The following is a 27,027-nucleotide window of genomic DNA, read 5'->3' on the forward strand; positions in this document are numbered from 1 at the left end:
GTGATTTGCTAAATGTGCTGTAATCCATGAAAGATATTTGGTATGAATATTTGTGGTATTCATCCATTCATGGTCTGAACGATAATGTTTTCAAATCTAACAGATCTAACATTTCCTCTGGCACTGTTACCAGGCCAGAATTTCTGAAGAGGAGATGATGCTCCACTGGCAAGGGCACTATTTTCAGATTATGTTACATTATCAACCCCTCCACCACTACTACTACTACTACTACTGAAGCTACAATAGAAAAGCTGTCAATATGTTGATTTTTAGATGGTTCTACAGATTTTATTGTGGGGAGCATAAACAGCAAAGTACCATTTGTAGTTGTTGAAAATAACATACTTCCACTTAGCGCAGCTATACCCATCACAGCTGAGCAGCTATGGAGTGTAAGAGCACTTGTGTGATTGCAGCTGCAACTCTCTGCCTGCCAAGTTAATTAGCTAGCTTCATCCCATCCATAGAAAATAAAACACGAGGTTATTTAAAAAAGGCTCTTCATCCCACATGAACTTTCAAGTTAAATAGCTTCATTATTCGCCTCATTAGCAAATTAACTGTTGGCGAGCAAAGAATACAGTAACTCACATGATACGTTTAGACTTCATTATCAACTGGCAAAGTGTGTATTGTATTAACCTGCATTATTTATGTTGTGCCAAAGTTTGTGGCTACTGCATTCATATGGCATCTCACCATTGAAATTTTATTTAATCATATATGACTAAAACAAGAGGAGGGTTTATGCCAGTGGTTCCAAAACTTTCTGTTCTGAGGACCCGCCACAATCCTGTCAGACGAGCTCACGTACCAATTCAATTAGGGCTACACACGCTTATGGTCATCTTTGTCGATTAATATGTCGATTCTTTTCCTGAGAAACCGCTAGTTGTTTGGTCGATAAAATGTTAGAAAATGATGAAAAATGTCGATCAGTGTTTCCTAAAGGCCAAGATGATGTCCTCAAAAGTCTTGTTTTGTCCACATCTCTAAAGTTATTCAGTTTGTTGTCATAGAAGAGGAAATAAAGCAGATAATATTCACATATGAGAAGCTGGATTTAGCGAATATGGACTTTTGTTTTAATGACTCAAACGATTAATGATTATCAAAATAGATTAATAAATGAATGGAAGGAAGTCATGACCGAAAGAACGAGGTTGCGGGTGCAAGCGGCCGAAATGGGTTTTCTCAGGAGGGCGGCTGGAGAAGTTCAGCCATCCGTGAGGAACTCAGAGTAGAGCCGCTGCTCCTTTGTGTTGAAAGGAGTCAGTTGAGGTGGTTCGGGCATCTAGTAAGGATGGCCCCTGGGCGCCTCCCTAGGGAGGTGTTCTAGGCACGTCCAGCTGGGAGGAGGCCTCGGGGAAGACCCAGGACTAGGTGGAGAGATTATATCTCCACACTGGCCTGGGAACACCTCGGGATCCCACAGTTAGAGCTGGTTAATGTGGCCCGGGAAAGGGAAGTTTGGGGTCCCCTGCTAAAGCTGCTGCCCCCGCGACACGACCCCGGATAAGAGGCTGAAGATGAGTGAGATGAATTGACTGATTGTTGCAGCTCTACTCCCAGTGTGTTTCATACAGTTGAACTGTATATAATACGATATTCAGATTACTTTAGTCAGAAGTCGTACTACTACTTGGAATGAAGCATTAATGTTTAGATAAATATTTGAACAGTTTAGTTATTACTTTTAGATATTTATTTCTACCATTTATGCATTACTTTTGGCTACCTGTTTTAACTCATGTGCTTGTTTTTGTGCTAACTAGTTTTTTTTACACATCTATCTTCTATAGCTGCAACATGTAGTGTTCAGGTGTAATAGCTGATATATTCTTAATAAGATTTTATAATTTATATTTTTTTAGTTGAGCTACTCCACAGTCTTTCCAAGTATCCCCTGCCAACAGAAAACATATCTTCTAGAAATGACTGGAAAACGGTGCGTGACAGGGCTTAAAACATTTGCATTTGTGTATGTACTGTACAATTTACCTGTCCAGCAGTTCCAGCCACCACCAGCTTGTTGCTGTATTTACACAGACTGATCTTCTGGATGCCCAGTCTGGGGTCATCGCTGTATGGGTCAAAACAGCCCACCTACACACAAACGCACACACACAGGCTTGAATTAGCAAGATAAAGGCAAACACCAAAAAGAGAAGAGTTTTACTAGTTGCACTCTGACTTCATAAGTTCAGCATTTTCTCTGAGACTTTCCGCAACAGTTTTGTCTCATAAAAAACTCTTTGATTGGAACCGATCACAGACAAATTCAGTTCAGGCACACCCATGTCAAAATACCCTCCTGAGGCTCTCCTCCTTCCGCTACGGCAGCCTCTCCACTCTTAATCTCTGCCAAATGCCAGGACAACCCCCCTCCCCCCCTCCCCCCTTTCCACTCGTACATACTCAGCAAAACATGTGCATTAATCTGTCTCTCACACACAGTAGGAATTCCAATAGAAAGGGTGCACAGAAAGAGTGGGCTGATGGGTCTGGTTTTCATTACACAGGAGGAAAAAAAGGGAAAGGCCCTTCATCCCATATGAGGGCCACATTCCTGAACATGCAGCCCTGTTACCACAGGACACATGAGAAAAGAAAAAGAGGTCAAAAACTAATTAAATATACGTGTCACTGTTAAATGTATCACTCAAAAGATTTTTCTTTTTAGTGCCAGCTACCTACTGAACCCTTCCTAGAAAAGAAACAAAATCCACTGATATTAATCACTTAAAAGGCCACAATTCTTCTATTCACTGTAATCCCTCCCAGATAATATACACTTATCTTGGTCAGCCGCCCAAACACTGTTAACCAGTATTTAAATATTCATTGGGTGTTTTGCTTTGTGACCCGTCTCCATTTCCCGTCAGTGTCTACCAAAGCCAAACTACTCAGATTTGCTGCATGTGGAGCTCTTCCTCTTGATGCTGAATCAGTTAATTTAAAACTAATTTCGTGCAGAAAACATGCCATTAAAACAGAATCAGACTGTGGTTCCTTTTAATAACAGGAACAATGGGGTGGGCCCTGTCTGAGAACCAAACACATGAAAACAATCAGATGAGAAAGTTAGATGTAGCCGCAGATGTAGTGTTAGAGGCCTGCCTGTGTGTAATACACAGATTGTTTTTATTCCCACAGCCTGTAAAATAAGACCCTGCGCCAGATCTCTAGAGGACACTGGAGACTTTTTCTCATGCTCGCCTCCTCAGTTCTCACCTTCCTGAAGGGAGGCCATTCCTCCTCCTGCTGCATGTCGGGGTCATCGCTAGGGTCCTGAGGATCGTCGCTAGGGTCGCAGTCGGTGTGGAAGACGTTAGCTGTGTTGAGTTTGTACAGCGGAGTAAGAGCAACACCTGATGCATCCCAGAAACGCACAGTGCCGTCCTCATGCCTATAAAACACACACGATTTACTCTCTACAAAGATTTGATCTTGAATGTTAATTTATTTCACGCAAATCAATCAAGATGGTGAATGTCTTTGTGTGTGTGTGTGTGTGTGTGTGTGTGTGTGTGTGTGTGTGTGTGTGTGTGTGTGTGTGTGTGTGTGTGTGTGTGTGTGTGTGTGTGTGTGTGTGTGTGTGTGTGTGTGTGTGTTGCTCAGATCCACATAGCTGCTATATTTATTTAATCATTACTTATTCTATAAATTTTATAATGGTCAGTTTTTGTTTGGACTTAAATAATGTGGTGTAGAAAATGTAGTTTGCATCAGCTGCCTGTATAACCTGCACAGCATACAACCTATCCATAGAGCCTTATGTGTTTCTAATATACGTATAGTCCATGTCCTTCTAGAAAAATAACAATAGAAGGAACTTGGTGCATCTAATAGACTGGCGTGTATTGTCAGATGGAAACCTCATTTTATTTGTGAAGTTGAACTTGCAGCAACAAAGTCACAGTTTGATTGCTACCTGATGTTGCACAAATTGTATCAAATATATAAAATGATGTTGTATACTAACTGCTAAAACTGTAAACTACGCCAAGTTAGTTAGCATGTAGTATCAACTATAAAAGCAGCTCTGTGAGGCTGTACTACTAATTGTAAAGACATTTCACTAACTGTGGTGTCTCCCCAAATTCCAGTCCAGCTGTTTTGCTTCATTTACATCATGTAGTTGTTGTTGTCTCGTGCCCCATCCATGCTAATGCTACTGTAGCTCTGCCAAACATCTGCATTTGGCGACATTATTCCAACTGCCTCAAGATTTTCTTGTTGCCACTGCAATGTTGACAAACTTCATTGTCAGAACGAGTCACATGTAGATCCAGTTTTACTAAGGCCATCCATGTGGTCCACATTAGAAAAAAAATCTCCATGCAGCTTTCAGTCTCTGACACTTCGTGGAAAGCGAATGAAAACTGGATCCACCTGTCAACGCAGCCTGTAACCGTTTATATATTTAGTGTGTGTGTGTGTGTGTGTGTGTGTGTGTGTGTGTGTGTGTGTGTGTGTGTGTGTGTGTGTGTGTGTGTGTGTGTGTGTGTGTGTGTGTGCATGTGTGCATGTGTGCATGTGTGTTTTGTATATACCCTGTCAATAGCAGCTCTTGTTGTTTGGGTGGAGGAGCCAAGTTTTTCCCTCCACAAATGGGCCAACTCTGCACAAACACACAGATTGGAGAAAAGTTAGAACTCATATAGAAAAGATCAGTATAATCCCCAACCTTTCCGATTTATCATAACATACTGGCCCTGACATGGAGGCATTCCCATATAGAGGAGAACCTGTACACAGAAACACACAAACTCAGCTTTTGTTAGGTTTGCTCTGTTTTAGTGCCAGTCTCTCCGGTTTGGCCTCGTACAGACAGCAGTAATTTACGAGTGTACCAGCTGTGTGTGTGTGTGTGTGTGTGTGTGTGTGTGTAATCTGCCACTGATCAAACAGCTGATCTAAGCTACAAAGCCTTTGCAAAGCCTTTAAATGCTTACACCTGCTCTCAAAGTTTACACACTAGCAGCAGGCACTCCCATAGGTTTCCTCATAGCTCAGATGTACTGTACCATGAGTAATACCATCCATTTAACTTCATTATCCTTACTTTAAATCTCTATCATTCCACTGCATTTATTACTCACTTAGATTGCTCTCCACTCATGAACGGAGGCTACAGCTGAGCCTTGATATGACACCTAACAGCCATTTGGTAGAAATCCAAACCAAACCCTGTAATTTGAATCTGTGAGCATGCCGGTCCGTGTGTACAAAGTATGTACACCAATTAATGCCGATGGCTACATTTGCGGCCTGGCTATTTGCCATACTCAGGTTAAGCTGCTTACATACACCTTGGATTTCCTGTAATTGAATATCCCTTCTGCCATGAATAAACCAATTTACAGAATAATCCAATTGTCCGCCAACAGCCACAGCATTCCACCAGTAACACAGAACCACGAATGTTGCTGCCAGCTACAACTGACTGATCAGGAATCAACTCTTGATACATGGAAAAGAAACTGAGGCCCTGAAAGAAATCGGAGTAATGTTTTTTGACAATGCCAAATGAAAGTCCGGAAAACAAAAGACCAAAAGAAAATGGAGAGTACTGTATAAATGATACAGCAAACAGATCAGTGCAAATAATAGCAAAGGCTTTTTCTCCAAAACGGAGTTCGCTCAACATAATATATCTATAGAAATCTGCTTTATTCACAATATTTACCAGTAAATGTAGCTGGAAAAATTAAAGTGGTTTGTAAAATCGGACATTCAACCACAAAGCAGTCTCTGTGACAAAGTTGTTTAGTGTATTGTAGCTAATCAAGATTCCCATGGTCAGATAATGGGCTTACTTGTGATATTCTAAACAAGTTGATGTATGAATTTATTGTGTCATTTTTTAGTTTAACTGTTCCCCGACAGCCATATAATAAGACATTTTAAACTGCTCTGCAGAAGGCAGTGTGCTTCTCACCCCGTGTGTGTGTGGCCGGCCCTGCTGTGCTTTGCCGGCGTTGACCAGCCTCTCCCAGAGTTTAGGGGGAACGCTGGAGACGTGGAAGGAGCAGGTGATGGCTGACGAGTGGAGGGGAGCCAGGTATGGAGTGGGCAGTGAGGGCCACCCGGGGGTCTGGAGGTCAATCACAACCAGCTCCTCTTCCAGTAACACTACCAACGCAGACGGCTCATCAAACTCTGTAAGGAGGGACGAGACAGAAACATTTGGATATTTTTTGACGTCGGATACATGACAGTGAGCCTAAAACTCAGCTTAAAGAGAAGCTAAGATCATTTTTGAATCAAAGAAAATCCTTAGATGCACAACATTAACGTTGGTAAGTCCCTGACCTTTCTCTTGCTCTATGCTGTGGACAGTGAAGAAGTCGATGACTCGAGATGTGAAGTCAAAAGTGACGTGGTCTTTGTCTTGTTGAACGGTCAGACAGTGGCGGTCACCGTAGCTGGCTCTGGGCATCCCTCCGCTGTATAACAATACTGGAGAACTGGAGCAAGGCACATAGAGAAGTTAGTCATATCAATTTTGTTGCTAATCTAGAACAACATCAAGCAAGTGTTTCCGATATAAATAGGCATCATTAATTGACATTTTTACATACATTGACTAGTGTTTATTTTGAATTTTAAAGCCAAAAGCTGGGTGAAATTTAGATTTCATAAAAAAGATAAAAGGGATCAAAAGAGGCATACAAAAGAAAAAGGGAAAAGTCAAATGAAATAGAAAAAAACTGTCTTACATATACTTGAACAAAAGACAGGAGTGAACATTTACTGGCAGTGTGATCCAAAATGTCCAGTCTGCAGGAATCAAACTGGAAAGATATGTCACAAAGTAAGTCACCCTCACACTTACCCTGTCTGTGTTGTTCTCCACAGGATCTTGTTGATGGCCTTACAGGGAAATGGACCTGTGACAGACAATCATGAACAGGAAAGTTAAAAAAAACAAAAACATTACTGTACAGAGACATTAGTCAGACTAACCCTGTGTCTTCACCTTAGACTGCTCTGTGAATTTCAAAGCACCCAGCAGACAATGAGAGACAGTGAAATTGTCAGTAAATGTACAGTGCTGATAACAGATTACCCATCAATTAACACTGAATCTCCTTAGTGCTGATGTACCTTGCTTCCTATGCTGGGCAAAAGTGAAGAGATAGTCAGTGGGTATTAATTCTTGCCATTTCCACTTCACGTTGGCATGTGTATCGTCGGGGGAAAAAAATGACTTGAAGCATAAATAAACGTTTCACATTGCGTTTACAGCCATGAGACGCATCTGAGATGCAATCCTGAGCTGGTGCAGACAGATGAATTGATTAAAATGAGAGTGTATCTGTTGAATGAGATGGGTGAGTGGAAAAAGGCTTGCAAGTCGCCTGTGGTCTAGACACTGGGTAAAACTATAAAGATCTACTTTTACTCAGAGCGAGGCAAAAGAAAGAAAAAATAAGATCTTATTATCAAAAACTTGAAGCAGAAGTATCACTCCTACAAGAATCTGACAGAGTCTGAGTGTAATTCATCTCACCATAATAACGGGTCACTATGAGTCACACTATGTCAGCACTCATGCATCAGTCAGCCATTGTCATTGGACGTTGGATGAGACAACCACCTCCACCAGAACTGGCTGACAACTACTTAATCATGCCACAAACAGACATTAGCTCTCTCTGTGTGTGTGTGTGTGTGTGTGTGTGTGTGTGTGTGTGTGTGTGTGTGTGTGTGTGTGTGTGTGTGTGTGTGTGTGTGTGTGTGTGTGTGTGTGTGTGTGTGTGTGTGTGTGTGTGTGTGTGTGTGTGTGTGTGTGTGTGTGTGTGTGTGTGTGTGTGTGTGTGTGTGTGTGTGTGTAATGTATGCATTTCTCACCATATGGGATGGAGGAGGACACTGGCTGGTGATTGTAGGTGTTGCCATTAGTAACAGTCCACACAGAGTAGCCCCCATCATTATGAGAACTGACAAATAAGTTTCCAGAACGTTCCCACACAAGGCTCTCCAGCTGCTGCAAGGGGGGGGGGGGGAGAGACACAGTATATGCATCAAAACAGGTTGCAGCTTATACGATGTTGACATATTTACTTGTTGACACCTGAAGGAGTTGACATTGCTGTAATATTAGAGTGCATCTTTGAGAAATTAATAGCCTATTTGCCAAATACATTCGGAAAAAAGACCTATTTAGAAGGATATCTACTGTATTTTTATTTATTTTTTTATTTGAGAATGTTTTAATTTCCATTATTCCTCCGGAACATGATGACAATAAAAAAAGAATACAAGCGTACAACCCCATGACACAAATTTACTTTGTTGTCCCAGCATGAAAGATTATTTATAGAACACTGTCACGAAATAGTTCAATTTCCTTCTGTCATCTGGGTACCTGCTTGCCCAGGAAGAGCTGATCCGCGTGACGGGTGCTCAGATCCCACAGGACCACCAGGCCCCGGCTGTAGCCGATCAGAATCTTCCCTGACTGCTGAGGATGTTCCTGAAGAGATTCCACCGGGCCCAAGGACTTCCCACATCTGTAATCATCTGGCAGACTGAGAAAACAAAAACATAACCCATTGTTTCACATATGCAGTTTATTTGTAGTCCAGCATGCGGTAAATTACAAAAGTCTGCAGGTGGTCAAAACAAGGTGACGTCTTTGTTTGTGAAGGAGCCTGCCATAGTGAAAACTACAGAGAGATTTAAGATGACGGCCTATTCAAGCAACACTTTAGCTGAAGAATGATGGAGGAGGACATTCATATCAAAGACCATCTTTGAATAGCGGCAGGCATTTAAATCCACCTGTTATCATGTGACCGAAGTTCTCAAAACAGCTTTATAAAATGTGAAAAGGGGAGATGATACAAGGAGTGCAGGAGAAATCTGTGCATATTAATAATCTGGACAGCTGAAGATACCCCCACAGCCCTCTTTTCTTTTGCACAAAAACAACCCAAAGCAAAACTCCAAAAGTATTCAAACTCATGTATAATCTCATCAACATCGAGCTTGAAACCATCTGTATACACTCTGATACTACCACAGGCTGCTCTTCCAACAACAACAACAACAACAACAACAACACAGGGAAATCAACATCCAGCTGGAGTTGGTGAACTAAACATTCTTTCTGAGGCAGCAGAGGAATGTAGAGCGGGACACACCCTCGAGATGTCAGAGGATTCCCTGGGTGAAGGACGGGGAAAAGAGGGGGAGAAGGCAGAAGAAGAGAAGAGAGGAGAGGAAGCATCAGGGAGACGCAGAAGATGAGAAGAAACAAACAAAGCGAGGAGGACGGCTTTCTGTGCTCTGCTATTGATAAGGCAGAACCACTGCAGAAGAGATAGTCAGCTTGCAACACACACACACACACACGCACACGCACACATTCAGTGAGGAAGATCCTCTCCGGAAGCACAGAGGCAGAAACATTCCCAACAAAGCATTCCATTGTCTCGTCTCTCCGTTCACAAGTATTTTTAGGGAATCCAGCATCCTGCTACAGAGTCCCGGTGATGAGCCTCTGTGCGTGTGTGCGTGTACGTTACAGCTTCAGCTGAAACACTTCCCCAACCGGAACACTGTGTTTTGGCAGCCTGTACAAAGCCTCGCTGTCCAAAACCTCCCCTCCTTTGTGTGCACACACACACACACACACACACACACACACACACACACACACACACGCACGCACGCCTTATCAGGACCCTCGTTAGGCCTCAGTTCTGCCCACTTCCCTAAACAAGCCTGGTTAATGAGGGGTTTGGCCAGCCAGACAGTCACACAGCAGAATGAAAAAGACACACAGTATCTCAGTGATGCACCGCCTGTGTATCAACACAGGAATGCAGCATGAAAAATAGAGAAACCACGATGTTTCTTGTGTAGAAAAAAAAAATCACTACAGCATGCACATTTGTTGCACACAGATTGTTTTCTGTAATGCCGTTTTATGTACATTATTACGAGGATATCCTGAGTTTGTCCTGAGCGTGTGTTTTTGTGCTCCAGTCACACTGCGGTTTGCTCTAGACTACATACATGGCTGCACACCAAAGCACACAACACTGCATGAATGTGTTGGGGCTGGACCAAATAACAGAAACAGCATACAATGTAATAGCCTTGCAGTAATACACGGTTCCTCTTTGTTTATGCAGTTTTCCAGTGTTTTGGCACATTACCAATTGTGAGCCATTCTCTTTTGCCACATTATGTAAGTTTGCAGAGTTTAAAAAATTGCTGTGTCAGCAATTCACACAGCTTCTACAGTACGTTCCATTTTTTTAGTGGCCACTAATGGACTAATCAAAACCTTGAGTTTGTCTTTAAGACAATAAATGTTCATGTCCAAATAAGCAACATTCAGAGTGGAAAAAAACATAATTAGTTATTACGTATGAAGAGTTTTAAACTTGGATAACCGGATCTATGCCCACAGCACTTTGTCAGCGCTGAAGTTTGGTCAGGCTGCAAGAGTTAACATTCTGTGATAAAAATAATATAAATCAAAATGCTGCTAAATCCTGATTGGTGCACAGATGCTTGCAACATCATTTTTATCCAACTGATCCTCAGTCCACTTCAAAATAGTGTGAGGAGCACAGTGGAAAACACAAATAGAGACATTTCTCATGTGAAAGAAACAAAACAGTCATTGCAAAGACTGGTGTGTTCATCACTGACAGTCAAAGGCTGATAAGAAAATAACATTTTCAGCACTTTTGCAAGTGAGTTGTTAATGCATTGTAGTCATTGATATTCACTGCATACTATAGAATTTTATTGTATCCACCCCCCCCAAAAAAAAAACTCTTATTCCTAAACAAACATCTGCTCAAATTCCTGCACATATCCAATGAAACAAATTCAAAACAGATGCCTCTAAATCTCTGTTCTGTCCCAACTTTATCTAAAGACACAATTATCTTTACCTGATTCAGTGCTCCTCACTCTCAAATCCAAAAACTATAATAACTAAATAATTAGTACGACTTCGCAAACTGCACAGAGAATATGATTTATACAGTTTAACAGTACATCTCTTGCACCCTTTCCTCTGCTCCCCAAACAGTCTCCATGAGACGTGACCGTTCTCATGCTTTCTGAACCACATGACCCTGACCTGCCTGCTGCTGCTCGGGTCAAGAGGGATATTTGTTTCTGCGTGCATGTGTGTGTCCGACCTGCTCGGCTGGAGCTGCGAGGGGAGGAAACCGGAGTGTGAGGTGTTTAAAGGAAGACATACTGTGACAGGGACGGAGGAGAGAATGAAGACCAAGTCAAAAGGAGAGTTTTAGGCAGAAAAAGGAGAAACTATGTAGGGAAGCTCTATAATCATTTGTTACATGTGCACCAGCAACATAAAGATGAGCTGGAATGTTACAACCGCTGTGTCACTTGAAACCAGCAGCATCATTCAATGGTCAAATCCATCACGTGACAATCTCACCTCTGAGTGACCTGATCCTGAAGCAGTGTCTGGCTGTCCTTCAGTGATAGGTGGGGCAAGTCCAGGAAGTACACGCCCCCTCCCTCTGTACCAATGCAGAGCAGGTCGCATGACCTCGGCAGGAGGAGGACGGTCACCCGAGTGGCACTGGGAAGAAGAGGAGGAGGAAGAAGAAAGAGAAGAAGGGTCAAGCTGCATTCACCACAGTCTTTGAGATTCCCTTTATTATGGGGGCAACATATACATACAGATCAAGTGTGTGCACATCCTGCCTGAAATACTCAGGTGCAAGACAAAAAATACATTGCTGCAGGGCACACTGTTGGGTCCCATATAAATAGTTTATGTTAATTTTTCGATACAAGATGTTCCTCCTGAGGAAGAATAGAAAATAAGGAATAAACTATGTTTTTGGAGCCTAACAGTGGGCAAACCTCCTTTTGTGCCCTGTAGTAATAATAGCATAAAAATGGCTTTGATATGATGAAAATCTTAAGGGTTAAAGCTTTAAAGACAAAAAAATACATAAAGACGTAAAATCATCATGTCAACCGGCTTAAATGTACCTGCAGCTCTCAATGCCAGGCCTTCCTGGGAGGCTGTAGCTCTCCACTTCCTGTAGACAGACCACATCTTCTCTCTTAACCCCTCCCAACTCTCGAGGAGCCCCGGCCACCAGCTCCCACAGGTGAATCGTATTGTCGTCCAGCAGTGACAGCAGGCGGCCCTATCACAGAGCAAGGTGAACATCAACATCACACGTCACTTTTGGCCACTACTCTACATCACAATCATCACGTCCTTACATTCAGGAAAAAAAGGTGGAGCGGAGCTTACCTGTCCGGGCAGGAAGTGGATTTGCGTGACAGCAGTGGTGTCTTTGTGTAGTCCTGTGAACTCTACACCAGGGGACCCATAGCTGCATCGCTCCAGTCAAGGAAATGTACAACAAAGATTTTACATCTAACAATGGAAAGACGAGTTGAGCTATCCAGCAGTCCACAAAGGCAGCAGACACACCAATTCAGCTGCAGGTGCAGGTGTGTATTAGAGACAAAAACATAGTAGGGCATAATTCTATTATATATATAATGTTGGACTGTTAGCAATCATTTAGTTTATTCACTTTTATGCAGAACATTAAGCCACCATTGCCAGTGCAAATACAGTCTGTAGTAGTTACAGAAAACATATCACATGGCATTTTTTGTAATTAGTAACTGTATCTAAAAAAATGATATCTAATCTGAATACTTTTGGATTACTTCTTTTAAATCACCTTATACTACAAAATAGGATGCAGCCATTATACACAATATTCATTTTTTCTAAAAAAAACAACAACTTTTCAGTGCAAATAAAATGCATTTTGCATAGTCAGCATTAACAGTTGATGAAACTACCCTCAGGAAACAGTGCTGGCACAAACTACAGGTGTATCTATGTGGGAGGATGTTTCTTTTGTGCAGAGTTTTGTTGCAGCTGTAGTTGTTTTAGGAATAAAAACTCTTATTTTCCATAAATCATCATTATAAAACTGAAACAAATACTAGTTAAGTCACTGTTAACAAAACTGGCAACCTGGAGTAACATACTGTACTTTGATACACAGTATTTACAGCAACTAGAATCGGTATCATGAAAAAGAATTTAATACCTTAAAATTCTTCATTCACTTAATTATATAAAAAAAAAATGAAATCAAGTTATTCATGACAATGTAACTGTAATCTAAGTAAGCATAATCCCAATTACATCACTAACTACCCAAAACTGGTGTTTATTGACTGATGAATCAAATATTTTTTAAAACAGAAACTGAATTCAAATGTGTGACTTACGAGATCAGACTGTGAAAAGTTAAACTGGTCATTCTGAGCCTTAAACCAGAAGAAACACATTGGTTAGGTGTAATAGTAGGGGAGAAATTACAACACTGTAGCAAAGCTCACAGCAATTACCAACACCATATGACGCAGATGCTCAAAACCACCACTCTGTGTGTGTGTGTGTGTGTGTGTGTGTGTGTGTGTGTGTGTGTGTGTGTGTGTGTGTGTGTGTGTGTGTGTGTGTGTGTGTGTGTGTGTGTGTGTGTGTGTGTGTGTGTGTGTGTGTGTGTGTGTGTGAGAGAGAGAGAGAGAGAGAGAGAGAGAGAGAGAGAGAGAGATATAGAGATCAGCAGCAAACGTCTCAGTTCTTTTTGTTAGTCTAGTAAATGAAGCTGAGCTGATAAAATAAAAGCTACAATCAAGAACTGTGACGCCGAGCACACAACTAGGCTATATTGGTCTGAACTGTGAATTATCGCTCGCACACACACACACACACACACACAACACAACACACACTGGCAGCTACACACATACACACTTGTGAGCAATACTGACACAGTTTAGTACACTGCTTACATAAGCCTGTAGGAATGTGGATTAAAAATGCTGAAAAATAAGAGGAAATCTGGAGAGTTCTCATGCTTGTATACGACTGAGTGGAGAGCTGGGTTTCTGTATTCCTCCCCCCATCATTTTAGATTTGTATCTATTCTCTTTATTTTAATGAGAGAAGATACTGCATACATTTTATTTCCTCCTTGTTTCACTCATATTCAGACTTTTACTCCACTAGCACAGGTCTTCTCTTTCCTACTCCCATAGTGCTCAGGAAGAAATGTATATCCAACCATCTTCATCTCAACTCCAACCCCAGGAAATCAGTGAGGGATTACTCATTCCCTTCTTTCTTTCGCCATCTCTTTCCACTGCTTTCTATCATCTCTCTTGTTAGAGGAAAGGTTACTGCAATTTGTTCGCTCTAACGATCTCTCTCCATCTCTGCCCAAAACCGCTCGTTTTTCCCCCGGGGTCCAGGGGAGTTTTAATACCAACATTCCTCGGTTGCCTCCTCTCTCAGCTCTAACCTCCCTCCTTTAGTTCTTGGTAACGGTCTTCACTCTGCTCCAGCTCTTAGGCTCGTAGAAATCTACCTGCCAGCCTCTTTCTTTTAAATCTCCTACTTTGAACCCCTCCTTTCTCGTTCCCTCCCTGTCTTAACTCCCTGGAGGCTCAACTGAGCGTTATACTAGCATTCCTTCGGTGTTGTCACTTCCTGTCCCTGGTTTTATTCAGTGCAATAACACATGCCTCAGACAGCTGGAGGTGGAGGTGTGAGAGGAACATTCACTAATGGGTCATGAACCACCAATGCAGACAAAGACGGATGGAGAGAGACCAACACAGAGTTCAAATGAGAGACGAATTATGCAAAGCAATTAAACAATTAAAAGGAAAATATCCAATATTCTGCTCCCTTAAAGGGGATAGTTTAAGAAAATACAGTTATTTGCTTTCTTTCAGAAAGTTGAATGAGGAGATTGATACCATTCATGCACGCTACATTTGGAGCCACAGCCAGCAGACAGTTAACTGAGCATAAAGACTGGAAACAGCTGGTCTAGCTATGTCCAAAAGGTTTCCAATCTGCCTACCAGCACCTCTAAAGCTCACTAATAAACACGTTATATCTCACCTGTTTAATTCGTACAAAAACCAAAGTGTGAAGAAAGACAAGTTGCTGCGTTACAGGGGGGGCAGTTATGTGCCAGACTCAATTTTGTCAGGCGCAGTGGTTTCCTGGAGCCTACACTCATTGTCTATGTGTCAACAAAACTCCAGGAAGTTACTGCACCTGGCCAAGAAATAGTCCAGCACGTAACCCCTCATAACACCTCAACAGGTTGTTTCACTCTTTGGTTTATGGACTTTTAGACAGAGCCAGGCTAGCTGTTCTCCCTATTTTAGTCTTTATGCTAAGCTAACTGTCCCCTGGCAGTGTCTTCCTATTTAACAGACAGACATGAGTGGCATCAATCTTCTCATCTTAAATGAAGCAAGAAGGGGAATCAGCGGATTTCCCAAAATGTCAAACTATTGCGATCAAAAGAGGGATGTTGAAGTAAGAGTGAAACTACAACTGCAAAACGTGTCAAACAGCTGCGTTACAAGGACTCAGAGGGTGATGGTAATGGAGAGACAGAAAAACGTAAACAAAAGAGAAGTTCAGACGTGAGAAAACTGACAGGAAATAAAGTGAAAGGAGAAACACAGGTTTACAAAAAAATAAGAGGAACCGAAAGCTGATGGACAGCAGTAGTTTGCGTGTACTCCTTCCACGTAACGATGACCACAGCTCATTCATCACAAATCTTTAAAGCAACGCCAACCTCATTAGAAACTGGTAGTGCAAGAAAAGAGGGCAAAGAAAGCTTTCAGTACATGGAAAACAAATAAGAACACTAATGACTATTTAAGGCTGTGTAAGAGCCTAGAAACTTGGCTGATCCGTAGCACCTCTAACAGGAACCAGGCATCTCCAATTTCAACCACAAAGAAAAGTGTCCAACAGGCATCAGAACAGCTGTAAAGCAGGGCAGATGTTTTTTTTTTTCTATTAAGAGAGAAAAGGGCAAGACACCTCAAAACACTAAAAACTCAACTTTGGCACTTTGTTCACAGATCTCTCTCTCACATACACGGACTTCCTGGTCATGGCGATGTCAGAGGACAGCTGATGGAGGGATTCCCGGTGATGATGTCATCACCTCCTCACTTGGGACAGCTGTAGATGGGGTCCCCTCTCGCTCTAAACTCATTATACATTTGTGTGCGTCTGGTATGTGTATCCCTCCCCCATGGGATCTGCTCACTGGCCAATAATACAAGTCCTCAATATTAGCAGGCAGATAATAAATGTGTAAATGTGTCACCCCCCCTCCTTCCCTCTGTAAGTGCCAGGCTGTTGTGTTAAATACAGAGACACAGACTTGCTCGTAGGTATAAATAAGTAAAATTCACATGAGCACACACACATGCAGTCACAAGCATGTGCAAAAACAAAATTAGGATTCATCCCCCGGTACCACAGCAGATTTTCTGGAAGTAGAGCTATTAGATTTCCCTGGCATGGACAAAAGCATTGGTCGGGGCAACATTTGCTCTAATGTATGAGACAAAATGAAAGGTTGACCAGCTGATGGCGAAAATTCAATGGAACCAAGTTATTACAAGGGGGGAAAAGAATGTGTGTTCGAACATTACCATCCGTGCAGCCGTGATGCTAGCGTGACTTAAAACTCAGCAACACTCGCTTATTTTAAATTGGTAATTTCCTTAACATATTCCGATTACACTTCTGATAAACATCAAGGACTGACTGCCATGATTTCAAAACGTCACATAAAGATATGCGTAAATCTAGCACATGTGGAAGAAAAAAAAAAAACAGAAATTAGAGATGAAAGGAACTGCTGCAAATTCTCGGGATGCTTCGCCAAGAACATCAGAGGGCGTGCGCACGAGCACACGCGCACACACGCACGCACTAACACACACACGAAAATTAAGCATTAACAGAATGAACCACAAAATCTCAAAAGGAGTGACAAAAGGACACGCTTAGAACTGTGGATAAATGGTCTTGGATGATAGTGTTGAAATAAACGATGTTCCTTACAAAACGTTCAGAAACAAGATTGAACACTGGAGACTTAAATCAAAGCAACCTGTTGAATGACACACTGGCTTAACAGTGTTGATGTGTACAAGAAAACCATGTAGTGTAACATGTAAAGATTTGCTACATTGCTCACCAGAAAACCCTGAAAGACACACAATGGAGGCCTACAGTAACTCATAATCACTAAATCACTGTCTCTTTCTCAAACACACACACACACACACACACACACACAAATGTGATTGCCCGGTGATGCAGAGAGAGAGCGTTAGCAAGGATAAAGCGATTTCACGGTCTGAATACAGACAAACAGAGGGCATTGTGCTCCATGTCGGACACACGGACAACAGCTAGCACACCCTTCAACACACACACACACAAACGTGATAGAAGATTGGGATTGACAGGAAGGAAGGACGGATCATTTGATCTATGGATGAATGTACAAGTCGACCACACGCAGAGAGAGAATCAAGACTATCTACTGTATATGCCACAGAAAAAGTCAGAAAAGTTTAAAAAGGAAACAAACATTTACGAGTTCGACTTTAGACAACACAAGTTAAATTGATTTAGCTTGAGACTTCTTAGGCATCATCTGCGAGCGTTTTCTCCAACTCCCTTTCTTGCCTACACACATAGCAACACACACACAATCACAAACTCCTCAGACGTCTGGCAAAAGGCAGTCTACAACAAGACAAGCCAAACAACTCCACCCACCCACTAGAGAAACAATCCCGTCTCATTTAAATCCTTTCCACCCCCCACACTCCACTCTCTGTCCCACTCACTCAGTGCACGCTCCCCCCAACGAGCCCGCAGTCCAACTTAAAGATACAGTTGACTGTCAAATCAAAGTTTATCTCTAACACTACAAACGTTCATGTTCCCAGAGAATGAATCGCAATGGTTTTGATAACTGGAGCGGTTGAAGAAAGCGTGAACCTTTTCACGCGGGAAAACTGAGCACCCGTCTTTCTCTCCTCTCCTGGGAAAAACAACAGTACCTTTCGAGAGAAAAATGCTCCAACAAAACTGGTCCCGGTCCCAACAAGGGAGGTTCAGGATTATGTTCTGGCAGGATTCGGCCCAAAGTGAAGCCCCACGCCTTGTTGGACTGTGTTGAGCAACTTTTATGGGCCAGATGATGGCCTGTGAGTTTCACATCTAGGTCAAACTGCTAGTAGAAGCATTTTGCTAACTATTGTAACTTTTTCTCGAAGTTACTTTCTCTTCAGAGGAGAGATTTATTATTTGATGGATTGCCATTTTGTACATATGTTAATGGCCTCGTCATGATTAATTGCAATCACTTTGTTAATCCTTTTCAGCACAGTCATCGAGTAAAAATTTGAATTTGTCCAATACTCATTTTCGACCAAATATCTGCAAAGACATCATCATGTGCCTCAGTTGTACTTTGTGTTCAATGCTAATTAGTCAATCTTTAAGTACAGTCTTTATTTGGACAAAAAAAATCCACATTTATGAGGATCAATATCAACAAAGGGATAAATGTAAGTAGATCCTAACATGCTCATCTTTTACCTGAGCCAAAGTCACTGTCAAATATATACATTTATCATAGCATTACCTTAATAGGCCCATTATTATCAGTGACAGCACCATTATTATCTACTCTACATTTTCATCCTTCAACTTCTCACACTTTAATTCAGTCACCCACCCCTGTTGATTCAGCCCTTCTGGGATTGAGTATTATGGCACGACTTTGATCTGTCAGTTTGGGTAAATGTTTTCTTTTTTGTTCCTCATCTCTACCATTCAACAGCCTCTCCGCTCTGTCCAACTTGGTGAGACCACACACCCTTTCATCCCTACAGACAGACCCCCTACAACTGGACAGGCGTGTGTGTGTGTGTGTGTGTGTGTGTGTGTGTGTGTGTGTGTGTGTGTGTGTGTGTGTGTGTGTGCCCATTCATCTGCAAGTGTGTATAGGGGTACCGCACAGACCAAAGACAGGGGAAAGGGGAGCGTGAAGAGGTTGAGTGGATTGAGTGGAATATCAATGAAGAAACACGTTATAGTCAGGGGACAGAAAAACAGGCATTAGGAGAGACGTGATAGGAGAGATAAAAAAAGAAAGTAAAACACACAAAAGAAAGATCAGTGTGAAAGAAAGAGGGAGGAGGTGAAGGATGGGAGGAATTTTAAAAGGCTGAATCTATCTGTATCTTAGACTTTATGAAAAATCCAAACAATTAAATATTAAGTTATCGATTCATTTAACACAAACAACCGAAAAGAATTCAGGTTAAAAAACATGTGAGATGTTTTGTAGTATTTCTTTCTACAAATTAGCCTCAAATACAGACCACAGTCTGTGCAATAAAACATGAAAACAAATGAATGTGACTTTGTACAATTAAAAAGCTGGAGACTGTTGAGCAGAGGGCAGGGAAAGCTGTGGCTGCAGCATAATTCAAAAGGGAATTGTGTGGCTCAAATGAGCACATTGGGTAATTTTCACCACAAACTACAAAAAAATTGTTGACTTTGAGGAAGGATAAACAATCCAAGATTCCTTCACTTTAAGCTAAAGCAGCTGTCAGAGTCGGGTCACCGTGTGAAGGAACTAAGGACATGAAACGATGACACTTAATTCCATACATCCGGCATTCAACGTTATACGTGTCCACGTTGTGGCATTGCAAAAGTGGATGAGTCACAGTGTAAGTACAGATTTTCCCAGAATATCAGACACGTACAAACACCAACAGTGCTGGGCCACAGTGACCACAGAACTGGTCATCTACCTCTAAAATGTGAAGAAATACCAATTAAAAAGAATACAAAACTTTTGATCTTGCAGACAAACACATTCCGGCATTGGCAACATGTAGAGAGATAAGATCCGATGAACCAGTACAAAACAGGGTGACCACTCAGTGTGGTGTGTGTGACCAACAGGATGTCAGACAGACAGAGAGTGGACAGCTGGAGGACACCCACAAACACACAGATCAAAGCTCTGCTGTGTTTGTGTGTATGTGTATGTGTATGTGTGTGTGTGTGTGTGTGTGTGTGTGTGTGTGTGTGTGTGTGTGTGTGTGTGTGTGTGTGTGTGTGTGTGTGTGTGTGTGTGTGTGTCAATATTAGCTCGTCCTGACTGTTGGATTACCGATACTGAAGCTTCATGGTCACAGTTTCAGTGTGACTCAGCACTGGATTGTTAAGATGAAATACTTTCATACTGTTGTGAGTGTGTGTAGGTACAGGTACTGTACTACTGTGTAGTATTCTCTGCCCTTTTAAATCCACAACTGAGGCATTTATACCAACAAACTCTTGTGTGTGACGTGATGAGCTGCAGACTTTTAATGCCCTCAAGGCTGCAAGCACTTCTCATCCCCAGCAACTGCACTGGTCGTCTTGGAAACCAATTCAAAAGCTTCCTTTATTAAGACTAGACTCAGCAACAAAGCTCTTACTCACTCAATCTGCACAAACACACGCACACACACACACACACACACACACACACACACACACAAACACACACACACACACAGAGGGAGGGTTAACCTAGGGCAGCGCAGCATGCATTCTTCGACAGGAGACAGACTCCTCAAGATCGCCCCACCACCCCCACGCATGATCTTTCTCTCGACATACACACATGCACAAAAAAACTCCACATTGTCCCCCTTCCCTCTGCTGAGCCCCAGTCTGTGGTCGAAGCAGAAACTCTCAGGGCGTAATATGAGTCTGCCTTTATAAACACGCAGAGAGAGTGAGAGACGGAGAAAAAGGAAAGAACAAGTGAGAATCTCAAGCAGCAGTCTGGAAGAGAGCACATGTGAACGAGAGGGTGGGGGAATCGTGCCAAGCCGGAGAACAGAAGTTCAAACTCATTTTGCAATTTTCAACTTTCTTTGTAATTGAGTCAATAAAACTCTTCTTTCTCTTCAGTCTTTTACTACTTTTCAACACTGGAAGTGTGTGTGTGTGTGTGTGTGTGTGTGTGTGTGTGTGTGTGTGTGTGTGTGTGTGTGTGTGTGTGTGTGTGTGTGTGTGTGTGTGTGTGTGTGTGTGTGTGTGTGTGTGTGTGTGTGTGTACTACAGTACTAGCAGGTATGCTGGCAAGCACGTCTAGGTCAAACCCAAGACAGTGAGTCTGTGAGATTATCCGAGAATGTGAACACACAGTAGAAAACATACCGTATTCAAAATGAAGGCTATTGTCTCAACAGAACAATATCAATGGACAGAAAAAGAATCTGAAGCTATGTTGACACTTGATTCAGCAGAAACAACAACCGAACTCTGCGGTTCCAAATTTTCAAATCTGAATGTTACAACAATCATTCAGATTAATTGAAAATGAAAATCTGACAGCATCCATGAACTAAAATCACTCGATCTAGTTTGTGTTGTTTTTAAAGATGGGTCTTCCTTTTCCTGATATGATGCAATAACAGCTTAAACGTGATCTGCTGCAGTCTATCTTGATCTGTTTTATAACAAAGCAGAGAGACAGTTATGAGAAGCTTGTCAAAAGACTTTTTTACTTTTCAAACTCTTTCATCTAAATTATTTTAGAGGCCTGACCCACTGATCTAATGCAATAAATGTGTGGTACAAGAAACTTTTGTACTTTTTACTTTTGTTAACTTTCAAGATATTCCCTGTGGGTATATATGCTGACGTTCCTTATATTCCAACAGCAGTTTTGTTAGAGTAGGTATAGCCGTGTAGTTGAGTTGTTTTTCCTCCCTTTCCATCTCTTATACACTCCCTTGTCTTCACTGCCTCTGTTTATCTCCATTTCTCCCCTCCATCCATCTCCCTCTGGGGTGCATGTGCCTGGTACCACCAGTCTCTCTCTCTCTCTCCCTCACCCTCTCTCTCTCTCTTTCTCTGAAAGAGTTGATTCTCCAGTCGGATGCATCAGCACATAACGCACAACCGCAGTGAGACTCCCTTCACACACCATGTCTCTGTTCATAAATCCTGTTACATGCTCTCCGTTAATGAAAACATGCGAGACAAACATGAAACATGTGAAGCAAACCTGCATAGCATAAAATCTACCTGCAACAACAAAGCAGTGGACCGATGTTAGCCCGCTATTAACGACATAACGGTCACGGTCATCATGACAGAAGTTGGCAGCCATAGAGAGATAAGCAGGCTCAATAACATGTCAGAGACGTGTCATGTGGACAGTGCATGAGCATCCAAGCTGCTGGAATTTCTGACACGACGGATACTCTGAGCCAAATTATGGTTCAGCTGCAATGCATCTCACGAGCCAAACCAACACTCACGTCGAGTACAGCTTCAGTCAATCTTCCATCTTATTCTGCGTTGCTCACGCAGACGCAGTGTCGGGGATAGGGGTTAGATTCCCACTGACCACAAGCTTTTATGGTATTTCGGGCCTCCAGGAAGAGAACACCAGCCAAAAATGTGAATAGGAAAACGGGAATTATGCTGTTGTTGTTGTTTTGTTTTCTTTTTTTGGTCTTTATCTAATTTGTTATAGCCCTGGCCAGCAGTTCTATCAGCTTGGGTAACATTTTACTCACTCAAACTGCAAAACTACTTCAGTAAGTACTCCAATTCATAGTGTAAAATGTAGAGTGTGGTCTATACCTACTCTGTAAAGTGTCCTGAGATAACTTTTGTTATGATTTGGCACTATAAATAAAATTGAATTGAATTGAATGAATAAGTGTTTACAAAGGACAGTTTGGGTAATGATTTGACCCCAAAGTCCCAGATATCGGACATTTAGTATGTAAGAGATGATAAATGTTATTATAACCTAAATTAATAATGGCCACCACTATTAAAATAAACCCCATACTGTACAAAAAAGACAACACTTTCCTCCAATATAGTTGTCTTAGAAGGAAAGGAAGTCCTCTTCAGTTAAGTGATGCAGACATTGCAACTTCCCACAGAGTCAGACAGCGCGCACACACAATGCACTGCTCTATTAAACTGGTGTTATATAAACAGCTCTGCTGCAGATACATCTGATCAGTTGTTCCTCAGCATTAATAAAGCACTGCGAGGCATCGTGAGAGCAAGAAAATCAACTACACTGGAAGCATTTCAGTCAGAAACTTATAACTCAATTAGCTTCAAAAAGCTAAAAATAGTGTGGACCCTGTGTGTAGGAATGAGTGTTCAAACAACAGCAGTTGAAAGAAACAGTAGTTTTCATCCTACAACCTGCACAAGAGACAATATGTGACACTCAAGAACACGACATTAAAAAAGCATGGCATGTGATGAAACACTGACTTGTGTTACCCTCAAACCTGCAGCAGAAGACAGCAGGAGCTGCACCAAAGAGCTGAAGTTGAGATAAACAGAGCGAAACCTCAAAGACGTAAACTGACAGATAAGAAACCGCTCTCTACTCTACCAGCCACCGCTCGGAGGTCGGCTGGATTTTGGCACGCATAGTCAGCTGTGACGATATGACATAAATGAAATAATACTTTTGCACAAAGAATTCTTACAATTTCTTTTGATGAAAACGCATATAAAAGCTGCATCTTTTTAAAATGAATTGGTGCACATGTAACATCTTGAGCTAGCACACTAATTTTGATCTGTTTGCTCTGATTGATAAAGTGCTATCACATTGAGATTCTGGATCGTTCTGTGGGCTCAACAGCTGACTGACTGACTGGTTGAACTACAGTATTTTTAGCTTTAGGTAACCTTATTCTGACTGATGGCCCATAAAACTTCATTCACATACATGAGCTGAATGATAATAAAAGGATACACTTTGATGGCTCCTGACTTTGTCCCGATGGCCATAAGTTCCAGTTTGGGGTCAAAGGCCAAAGCACTGGGCTGATGAGGGAACCCGTGCTCCACAGTCTAAAAGAGAAACGTGGGGCGAAAAACAAAGAAATGAGAGAGACATTAACAGATGACATAAAAAATAAGACAATGAAAATGCTCAGATTTATTTGTTTGCTTACTTTAACACTGTAAAGTCAGTGAGGCGCCTAAAAACGGACGACTCCCTTAATAAATTTAAATGAAAGTTCTTAAAAAACACTCAGGGCAGCAGCATTGCTTTATTACAACGCACTCCAGACTTTGATAAATGGGATTAACATAAATTTACAGCTTTTCCTCTTGCTCATGACAGCTGGGAAAGCATTTAGGCCTACAGAGAGAAAACGAGCAGAAACTTTGTAGAGAGATACTGTAACCTACTTTAAAAGAGCTGGAGGGGGTCTTTAAAGTGTTTATGGCCAGGACCCCTAATGGGGCTCTATGACCAAGAAATGTGGAAATGAGGCCTTTAGCTTGATACGAGGTAAAACATTAACTCTTTGTTTCTTTAAAGTACTGATCTGATCACACACACACACACTCCTGTTGAGAGACCACCTCTGTGATAGTTGTGGCAGCTGGTGCCAAACCCTTAAAAAGTGTGTGTGCGTGTGTGTCGTCACAACAAACATTTCATGGACTTCAGACATAACCCACGACACAGCCGACCTTGGATAGCCTATACTCTGTTTAAAAACTAGGGTCGGGGGGATCAATTCATGTTAGAATTGAGACCCTTATCTTCCAAGAGTCTGAATCGATTCACAACTTCCAAATCCTATTTTTTTAAAGTTTTTTTTCTACAATAGACCCTGGATATTTCAGCTGCTGGACAGTAATCCTACCCACTAAGCCTGAGTTGCGACCATTTACCTGTTTTACAGTGTTTGTGTACAATTGTTTTTGTTTCTGAGAAATAGAAAAGGCAGCTAGCCTAAGCCGACCTCCTTTATTAATGTAACAGGCAGCATTTTTATGATTGTAAACCTTGAACTTGTTATAGTTGAAGTCACCGATACCTGAGAGATGCTAAGAACGGTTTCAGTTTAGCATTAACAACATTGTACATTTCATCGTAGGTCTGCCTTTGTGTGTGTATATTATTGCAATCAAATGACATTTGATTCCTCCCGAAATAAAAACTTCAAAATCATATCACGGATCAACCGATATGTTTTTTTAGGGCCGATGGCATTTTTTTTCCATCAGCCTTAACCGATATTTCGAGCCGATACTACTTTTGCTCCCTCACTTTATCTCATAAAAATGACACATGGATGATAACAAATGTTACGAGTCTCAACTTAAACAAAAGGTTTCATTTATTGAACAAAAAACGGCGTCTCCAGCAACACAGAGCTGCCTGTGGACGCCTGTCTGTAAATAATGACGGGGAAAACTATCGGCAAACGCAGCAACCCACAGCTGCCGATGCCGATACAGCTAAAAAACGCAAATATCGGCTGATAAAATCGGCCGGCCGATGTATCAGTCTATCACTAAATCATATACACAAGTACACTCTGCTTTCAGACCATAATTTCCCACACCGGCTTTATTGGTGAAAATAGCACTCCAAGAAACGACTTTGAATCGGGAATTGATTTTGAGTCTCATCGTGAACCCAAGACATAAAATGAAATCCAGAGATACCAAGTGATTCACACCCATGTTAAAAAAAGGTTTGTCTCACAATTTTCACGCTATTAAAGGCCTTTCTTTTGTGGGCCCTGACTCACGTAGAGCTGCAACAATTAGTCAATCAAAAGAAAATGAACTGCAACTATTTTGATAATCAATTAACAGTTTCTGTGATTTTTTTAAAAATGTCACAAGTTTCCTTGTTCAAGCTTCTTAAATGTGAGAAACGTGCTGATTTTATTTATCATATATGATTGATGATGCAAAATTAAAAGTACTTCCAAGAAAATAAACTATTTGAATATTTCACTTTGGGCTACGGGAAATTGTAATGATATGTTCTACTTTTTAATAGCTTAAGTGAATACTCGAAAACATAATTGGCAGGTGAATTGATAATGAAAGTAAATAGTGTCAGTCCTACTTTAGGACGTCTAGTTGTAAATGTCTCACTTGTGAGACAATAAAAAAGACCATCTTATCTTATCATTCTGAGAAGATCTTATTTTGTTGCCATCGCTCTCTACAGCAGGGCATCCTGACATGAAGCAACTACCATGCAAAAATAGACATGTAGGCTGCACAATTAAACATATAATACCATGCACTTAATATGGTCTCTGTACATTTCCACGCATTTTGGCCATTTGCAGTGGCAAACACAACTGAAATCATGAAAGGACTGCTGTTGTTGGACCGATGCAAAACCCGGGAAATGCGTTTCCCTTTCATGGCACTTATTTCAACAGGTGTGTCAACATGAGACATCTTACTCATGCTACAGACACCCGGAGGCTACACGAGTAACCTGAAGTTCTGAATACAAGAGTCACGATAAAATACTACGATAATTCGATAAAATACTGATGCATCATGTTTTAGAGTACCTGTTAAGTACTTAAGGGATTCAAAACATTGTAGTCTGCTACAAGTTTCATTGAGACTAAGGTCGTAAATTTATTAACCAAGGCGAGCAAGAAAAATCTGTTTCATGTGATTAAAGAAAAAGGAAAATCACATTACGATTCAATCACTTGATATTTAGTAAATTGAAATTGGGCTGATCACTTATTTAATTCAATAGTGGGGTTCATTTTGTCATGTCATCCCCTGTGCGTGACAAATTGTGGCTTCCAACATCCAAAAAACGTGGACAGCCCTCGTCTCTGATACACTCTGCTCTACTTTTTCATTGACACACACTGTGCAGACGAGACAGCGGCCTCACCTAACCTGTGGTCAAGGCCACAGCCAGGTTTTCTTTGCACAGTCATCTACACCATGTCGGTAATGTGCAGGTCATCCAAACAAAAACACCTCTAACTAATATATGCACAAGTATCAATACAATCCATGGACTTCAATCTACTTTTAGATGATCCCCAGTTTAGCAGGTGTCAAGGTGACAACATGTGGATTATTGAAAGTGGAGCTGCTAAATACATCTCAGCACTGGCCAGTGAGGAGGAGGAGGAGGAGGGGGGAAGGCGGATAATGTTAACTCAGGAAGCTGAGGTTTAACTGTACACAAACTGGTTTACATCCGTGTGGACGTGATGTCTACATAGCATGACACTCATGGTTTCACCCACAGA

General features: G+C 41.6%; 1 protein-coding gene across 1 annotated transcript in view; it reads right to left on the reverse strand.

Moving 5' to 3' along the window:
- The window catches only part of llgl1 (LLGL scribble cell polarity complex component 1), a 37,210-nt gene that overhangs the window by 9,135 nt on the left and 1,048 nt on the right, over window positions 1-27,027 (reverse strand). Inside the window, exons 2-13 of the mRNA XM_083931428.1 lie at window positions 23,730-23,827; window positions 12,284-12,365; window positions 12,013-12,173; window positions 11,447-11,593; window positions 8,381-8,543; window positions 7,864-7,999; window positions 6,845-6,899; window positions 6,322-6,476; window positions 5,948-6,168; window positions 4,560-4,627; window positions 3,238-3,412; window positions 2,005-2,109 (exon numbers count right to left, since the gene is read on the reverse strand). Coding sequence (XP_083787554.1) covers window positions 2,005-2,109; window positions 3,238-3,412; window positions 4,560-4,627; window positions 5,948-6,168; window positions 6,322-6,476; window positions 6,845-6,899; window positions 7,864-7,999; window positions 8,381-8,543; window positions 11,447-11,593; window positions 12,013-12,173; window positions 12,284-12,365; window positions 23,730-23,827 — 1,566 coding nt within the window. The remainder of the gene's footprint in view (window positions 1-2,004; window positions 2,110-3,237; window positions 3,413-4,559; window positions 4,628-5,947; window positions 6,169-6,321; window positions 6,477-6,844; window positions 6,900-7,863; window positions 8,000-8,380; window positions 8,544-11,446; window positions 11,594-12,012; window positions 12,174-12,283; window positions 12,366-23,729; window positions 23,828-27,027) is intronic.

The sequence above is a fragment of the Echiichthys vipera genome (genome assembly GCF_963691815.1).
Source record: "Echiichthys vipera genome assembly, chromosome: 17".
NCBI lineage: Eukaryota > Metazoa > Chordata > Actinopteri > Perciformes > Trachinidae > Echiichthys > Echiichthys vipera.